The 7,861-nt window shown below is 47.1% G+C and overlaps 1 protein-coding gene across 8 annotated transcripts in view; it reads right to left on the reverse strand.

The window, feature by feature from the left end:
• LOC142772023 (uncharacterized) overlaps window positions 1-7,045 on the reverse strand; it is a 107,902-nt gene extending 100,857 nt beyond the window's left edge. For 3 of the 8 annotated variants that reach the window (XR_012886250.1, XR_012886249.1, XR_012886251.1), the window contains exon 1: window positions 6,859-7,029. Coding sequence is in view for 2 of the 8 variants with exons in the window: in XM_075874096.1 (XP_075730211.1) it covers window positions 6,859-6,963 (105 nt within the window). In the remaining 6 variants the exon portion in view is untranslated. Of the gene's footprint in view, window positions 1-6,858 lie in introns of all 8 variants that reach the window. The other 5 variants (XR_012886252.1, XR_012886254.1, XR_012886253.1 and 2 more) reach the window with 5 other exon arrangements.
• Between the last annotated feature and the right edge of the window lie 816 nt (window positions 7,046-7,861).

Consider the following 7,861-nt stretch of genomic DNA (forward strand, 5'->3'; position numbering starts at 1 on the left):
GTTACGAATAAATATAGCACCTGGTACTATATAAACTCTTTATTTAGGGCAAACTTGTGCCCGTAAACTCAAAGCTAAAAATGGTCAGCCAAAAAAATGTCTCTGCTCGCTGACTCCAACTTCGTCGGTCTCTTCCTCTGCCCCTCGAGTCTCGTGCCGGTCCCATGGCGTAGCATTGTGGCGCATGCAGGACAGCGTTCCATGGCGCGGCTTTCTTGCTACTTGCTTGACGGCTTTTACGAACGTATTGTGGTACGCGTCTTCTGCGATGGTCGAGCTGTGGCATTAGTCCCCCTCCTAGCACGCATCACCCCGATGCGTAGAGCCGGCTGACAGTTTCTAAACAATAGGACTTGTCCTTCTGTTAGACGACGTGAGTCAGTTCACTTGTTCAGTTCCTGTCGTAGTACGGTTTCATACGTACTACATATACAACTTCCGGGAGATTCCTGCGTCGTGTTGTGCATACTTGACCTTCAGGGATCACTTCGTAGTTTAATAGGCCTAGCTGACGAAGAACCCTGTAAGGGCCGAAATAGCGCCGCATAAGCTTTTCTGATAGGCCACGTGCACGTACAGGCGTCCAGACCCACACTTGGTCTCCAGGGGAGTACTGAACGTCCCTTCGTCTGTCTTAGATTGTAGCGGTGCGCGTCGACGTCCTGCTGTTGAATGATGCGGTTCCGTGCTAGTTGTCGCGCCTCTTCTGCCCTTTCTACATAATCGCTTATGTCAGGGCCCTCTTCATTCGTGCGGTTGACCGGCAGCATCGCGTCTAATGTCGTTATTACTGTCCGACCATAAACAAGTTGAAATGAGGTGAAGTGAGTTGTCTCTTGCACTGCGGTATTGTATGCAAATGTAGCATACGGTAGTATGGTATCCCAAGTCCGATGCTTGACGTCCACATACATCGCGATCATGTCAGTAAGCGTCCTGTTCAGCCTTTCAGTCAACCCGTTAGTTTGCGGATGGTATGCGGTAGTTCTTCTGTGGTCGGTGTGCGCTAGTTTCATGACAGACTGTACTAGCCTGGCAGTGAACGCAGTTCCTTTGTCAGTTATAAGAACTTTAGGTGCGCCATGTCGCAGCACTATCTTGGTGACAAAAAACTGAGCCACTTCATTTGCCGTTCCTTTTGTGAGAGATGACGTCTCGGCATACCGGGTCATGTAGTCGGTTGCCACAACTATCCAGCGCTTCCCAAACGATGACTTAGGAAATGGTCCTAGAAAATCCCTTCCGACCTGCTCAAACGGGACTTTTGGTGGCTCTATCGGTTTCAAAAGACCTGCTGGTTTTGGGGGTGGTACTTTGCGTCTTTCGCATTCTCGACATGATCTTACGTAGTGCTGTACTGAATCCATCAATTTTGGCCAGTAATATCTCCGGTGGATTCTTGCCAAAGTCCTACTAATGCCCAAGTGACCTGCCGATGGGTCATCATGACACGCTTCTAAAATTTCCGCTCGCAGTGATGATGGTATCAGCAGTAGGAACGTTTCACCGGTGTGTTGAAAGTTTCTCTTGTAGAGAACGTTGTTGCGGAGGACGTAGGAACGTTGTCCACGGACGAAAACTCGCGGTACTTCGACTTGCTGCCCCTCTAAGTATTCAATGAGCAGAAGTAATTCTGGGTCCATTCGTTGATCATGAGCCATCTCCAACACATTCACAGCTCCAAGAAATGCGGAGTCTTGTTCATGCTCAGGAGACGAGTTCTCGATTGGTGCTCGTGACAAGCAATCCGCGTCATTGTGCTTGTGGCCAGACTTGTAAACTACAGTGATGTCATATTCTTGGAGACGCAGGCTCTATCTAGCAAGTCTTCCGGAAGGGTCCTTGAGGTTCGCAAGCCAGCACAATGAATGATGGTCACTGATGGCTCGGAATGGTCTACCGTAAAAATATGGACGGAACTTACTGATGGCCCATATAACTGCGAGACATTCCTTTTCCGTAGCTGAATAATTATACTCAGCTTTCGACAGAGTGCGGATTGCATAAGCAATAACTTTTTCTTCCCCGTTCTGCCATTGAACAAGAATAGCACCGAGGCCAACGTTGCTGGCGTCCGTATGAATGTCTGTTTCGGCATCTTCGTTAAAATGAGCGAGTATGGGAGGTGACTGCAAACGCCGTCGTAACTCAGAGAAGGCGTCTTCTTGCTCTTGATTCCAGATGAATGGCACACCTTCCTTCGTAAGCCGTGTCAGTGGTTCCGCAATCTTGGAGAAATTTTCAACGAAGCGCCAATAGTAGGGAAAAAGCCCCAGGAAACGTCGCATAGCTTTCTTGTCTCTTGGCCTTAGAAAATTTTCAACCGCAGTGATCTTATCTGGATCTGGACGGACACCGTGAGAACTGACAATGTGCCCGAGGAACCGAAGCTCCCGGAACCCAAAGTGGAACTTTTCGGGTTTGATCGTAAGTGCAGCCATACGAATAGCGTCCAGTACCCTTCTCAATCTCTGTACGTGCTGCTCGAACGTAGTGGAAAAAATTACTACGTCATCCAGATAGACAAGACATGACTGCCATTTGAGGCCGGAGAGCACAGTGTCCATCATCCTCTGGAAGGTAGCGGGAGCAGAACACAAACCAAATGGGAGTACTTCGAACTCGTAGAGTCCGTCGGGTGTCACAAACGCCGTCTTTTCACGATCTCGTTCGTCGACTTCTATTTGCCAGTACCCGCTCTTTAGATCCAACGATGAAAAAAAGTGATCATTGCGCAGTTTATCCAACGTATCGTCGACTCGTGGGAGTGGGTACACGTCTCGCTTCGTGACGAGGTTGAGTTTTCTGTAATCAACACAGAACCGCATGGTGTTGTCCTTCTTCTTCACTAGTACTACCGGCGATGCCCATAGGCTTTTGGAGGGCTGTATGACATCGTCATCGAGCATCTCCTGTACTTGCTTCTTTATCGCCTCCCTTTCTTTTGGAGCTACTCGGTATGGATGCTGAAATACTGGTCTAACATGCCCTTCAATTACAATGCAGTGCTTTGCTACAGGCGTAAGTCCGACTTTCGAAGAAGAGGAAAAACACTCTGCGAATTCCTTGATCAACTCCACAACCTGGTCTTTCTGCAGAGATGAAAGCTCTTGGTCAATATCTATTTTCTCGAGGACACTGTCCACTGTTGAGGGCGTTGTAGGTAGATTTCTATGGTGCAAACATCTGATACTTCTACGTAGACATGAAGCGATGCTATGGCTGCTCCCTTCGCCACATGCTGTACCTCGTCGGTAAAGTTAGTCAATAGCACACCAGTATATCCGTTCCGCAGGTTCACTAGACCTCTCGCCACGCGTATCCCCTTTGTGAGCAGCAGTTCGATATTTCCATCAGCAAGTCCGGCATATTCACGAAAAACGTCGCTTTTCACAGAAACGCTCACGCTGCTACGTGGCGGCACTGTCACACCTTCATCCACAATACGAAGAGACGAAACAATTGGTTGCTTCGCATGACACACGGCAACAGCGTTTTCTGTAGAGAAAGAAATTTGGGATTTCTGCAATTCGATGATCGCACTGTTTGCTTGCAGAAAGTCCGTGCCCAGAATTGCCTCACGGGAACATTCAGGGAGAACAATAAAACTGCAGACGTACACATGGCCTCTATTCCCACTCTCGCTGTGCACAATCCTACGGGGCTGACTAAATGCCCGCCGGCGGTGCGTATCTGCGGTTCGGTCGAACGAGTGAGCACTTTCTTCAGCTTCTTTGCGAGCATGTTACTTATTACTGAGTAGTCTGCACCTGTGTCTATTAACGCTATGGTTTCGACGTCGTCTATTCTGACTTGTAGCTCGGATGTCACGTCACCATTACTGCGCTTGTACGTCGTTGTGTCAGTGTCGTCGTCTGATCCGGTTAGCGATGGAGGGTTTTCAGTTTTCCGAAAATCAGCAGCCCTGCCTCAATAGGTCGCTGGTTCTAGTTTTGCCGTCGCGGGCTTGGTGAACGACGCCTCAGGAAAGTAGATGATGGGTGTGTACTCGGCGACCTATTGCGCATTGGCGCAATCGACCGCGATTCACGCCGCTGAGTGTTCGGATAGGCATAGCGCGAAGATAAATCTTCTTCGATTTTGTAAGGGCGCTCACCGTTACGAGAGCAGGGTGCATTCACTGGAAAGCCACGTAGCCCGACCCGACGGTAGTGGCATGTCCGATAAAGATGACCTGCCTCCCCACAGTGGTAGCAGAGGGGCCGCCGGTCTGCCGTGCGCCATACATCCCTTTTGCGGGGTCTCGCTTCTCGCATCGGCGGGGGCGTACTGCGAGGAAAGGTCGGTGGCATAACGGGAGCTTGTGTAAAGCTCAGGCGTCTCATGTCTTGCCGTACGACTTGCGCATACGACAGCTGTGGCTGAGGTTCCGGTTGCGTGTGGTGTGGCACCTGAGGCTGCGGTTGAATAATTGCTTGCCGCACTTCTTCACGTACAACGTCCGCGATTGAGGGCATCGCTGGAGGACTTTGGGGGAGTTGCAGTTTCTGGAGCTCCTCTTTAACAATAGCCCTCACCATTTCCCGGAGGACATCAACGTTGGTGGGGAGGGTTGTTGACTCCACCCTGACTGAAGAGACGCTGAAGTCTCTGTTGTGCAGTCGCGCGCGTTGTTGTAGTGTCCTTTCCATGGTCGTTGCCTCGGACCGGAACTCCGCCACAGTTCGCGGTGGATTACGCACCAGGCCTGCAAAACTTTCTTCCTTTACTCCGCGCATTAGGTGCCGCAACTTCTTCTCCTCTGCCATGTTTTGGTCGGCTCGGCGGAAGAGCCGTGACATGTCTTCTATGTACATGGCCACGCTCTCGTCATTCCGTTGGTTCCTCGCCTGAAGAGCAGCCTCTGCCTTCTCTTTGCGGTCCGTGTTCGGATAGGTTGCGATTAGCTCTCGTCGGAAGTCGTCCCACGACAGCAAGGACGCTTCGTGGTTCTCAAACCACGTACGTGCCGAATCTTGCAGGGCGACGTAACGTAACGAAGTTTTCGGGCTTCGTCCCAACCATTCAAACGTGCAACGCGCTCGAAGCCTTCCAGCCAGTCCTCGGCGTCTTCAAAGGTCTCACCGTGGAAGACTTCTGGTGTACGTGGCGAATCCACAATGAGGTGAGATGGAGATGGCATCGACTGGGTGGCCATCGCAGTAACACTTATGCTTGAGGTCTCGACAGGTCTTGATGAGTCAATTAGGGGGCCAAACTCGGGCTGCTCACCACGTAGTCGGCGACTCGTGCGTTGGTGCACAGGTGTCAATTCTGCTGGCTCCGATCTTCTGGGATCTGGGCTTCTCTCCCTTGCCTGTGGAGGGCTTGGAAGCATATCCAGCACCTTCACCGGATTGTTACGAATAAATATAGCACCTGGTACTATATAAACTCTTTATTTAGGGTGAACTTGTGCCCGTAAACTCAAAGCTAAATATGGTCAGCCAAAAAAAATGTCTCTGCTCGCTGATTCCAACTTCGTCGGTCTCTTCCTCTGCCCCTCGAGTCTCGTGCCGGTTCCATGGTGTAGCATCGTGGCGCGTGCAGGATGGCGTTCCATGGCGCGGCTTTATTGCTACTTGCTTGACGGCTTTTACGAACGCGAATTGTGGTACGCGTCTTCTGCGATGGTCGAGCTGTGGCGATATATTTTGTCTACGAACTGTCTACAAAACAGGCATTGTAGTCACAATAATTCCTTCAGGTGCATATTATTATGCAATGTTCACAAAGTCGTCAAATTTACGTGACATGATTTCAAACACAGTCTTACATTCACAGAATGAAAATTAAGAAATGTGTTGCTGTATTAGTGTTTGAATACTGTTCATTAGGCTGTAACTTTTTAAATACTTTTAATTTATTTTGTTTATTTATTTATTTAGGTGCTCAATGCCATTTGCGGCGTTACAGACTGAAGTAGTGTTAAAAGTAAGAAAGGGCAGTCTTGAATGATGCATGATCAGGGTTGATGGCCGTGGAGCCAGGAAAGTAGAAGCACATGTGGGTATGGCAGAATGGCACATGAACTTTGATGTTGTGACCTATGCGAGCTGAAGCTTTAGGAGGTGGCGAGAGCAATGTGCGTATTTCGGGATTCCCGAAAAACAACTTCTGTAAAAGACATAAGCGGGCCTCCTTCTTTCTGTTAGGGTAGGCACGTCGAGAAAACCTTTTATGAATTTGATACTAGCAGTGTGGGAATAATTAGCAAAAATAAAACGAGCTGAATGATCCAGTACAGATTCTAGAACGTTAAATAGTGTACATGAATGAGAATCCCAGATTAATGAGGCGTACTCAAGTTTGCATCGCACTAGAGTTTTACAAACAAGTTTTAATGAAGCAGGTGCTAATGAAAAGTTGTGGTGCAAGCAGTCAAGAGTGCGGTTCGCATTGGTAATCACACATTTGACATGACTATATACCTAACAAAATACGTAAGTATGCGTCAAGTACTCCGCTTCAGTACTTACATAAAAAGAATATAATATTAGACCCAAAATGCATGCCCAGTTATTTTTAATTTACTCGTTTCAAGCGAAATAATATATTTTAGTTGCTCCTTGAATGCGGTTTCGTTGAGAGATCATAGAACATGGCATTGTCTTCAGCAATGTGAATCTTTGCAGCAATATACGGCACAATGAAGTTAAATAACTGTTGTTTACCAACTTAGCAGAATTTCAGGAATGTGCACACTAGGTTTCAAACCATTCAACAAAAACATGTTCTAATACATGTCTATGAAATATATGTGTCTACTATCGTACATACGATACCACAAGGAAATATACACAGTTTTATACTGTTAAACGTTAACACCTCTTATTGCCAAAGCGCGTATGTACTTACGTGCTTTATGTCGTACGGCACACAACTGGGCGGAGAAGTGAGTATAGGAAGCAGCACATTGGTAGCGAAGAGCGACAATATGGCAAGCAGACTGTCCTTGCGCATTTCGTTTTCTATTGTATGTCATCCGACTGGAAGAATAAGGTAAAAGGCGTCCTGTGCCACTTCTTGGTTATGAGACATGGCGCGATATATTGTTCTCAGTCGAGAAGAATAAAAACATTTGTGGAAAACTTGTAGCTAAGTCTATTCTTTAGCAGTTGAACAATGTATAGATTTTGTGCATTGAGAGTGGCGGGAGCACAAAGCTTTCAGTGCAAGCAAATCGATAACAGGATTTGAATAGAGTGTTTCGGCAAGGTGCGCTAAATGTTTGTTAAAACACGCAAAGTACGTTCAATCTCCTGCAGTTGTTTCAAGAATATTCAGTTCTTCAAATGTTAAAAATATTGTGTTCAACACCACCTCATGCATTTTTCTCACTTTGAGGCGTCCGCTGTTCTTACCTGTTTTACAACTACCAGGATTTTATTCTTTTTTTTCGTACAAAGTCGTAAAGGTACAATTGAAGATATAGGAAACTGTCCTGTATTGATTACAAACTTCTATTCCTTACTTTTCGGCATGTGAGTGCCGCTCAATAATTCTGATGAAATGCTATATCCTTTTCCTGATGCGCCAAGCTAAACTCGACAGCTGGCAGAAATTTGCCTACTTGGTGACACATTCTATTGCCCTAGAAAAAAAGCCACTGTAAGGATAGACGAACAAACGGTAGATACAGGCTCAAGCGTCAAATATGAGTGCAATCTGATGCAAGAAGTAGAGTAACAGAAACTTAATTATTCTGTATTACTTTGTTCAAGCTTTCTCATTACTAGAGTGTCGTATATCAAACTGCACTTGTACTAGGTACTTGTTCTTGGAATGTATAGCTTGTGAATGGGAGGTTCACAGATATTGATTTAGCCACAAATCCATCAACTATACGTCTCTCTTCTAG

This window comes from Rhipicephalus microplus, chromosome 9, assembly GCF_043290135.1.
Source record: "Rhipicephalus microplus isolate Deutch F79 chromosome 9, USDA_Rmic, whole genome shotgun sequence".
Classification (NCBI taxonomy): Eukaryota; Metazoa; Arthropoda; class Arachnida; order Ixodida; family Ixodidae; genus Rhipicephalus; species Rhipicephalus microplus.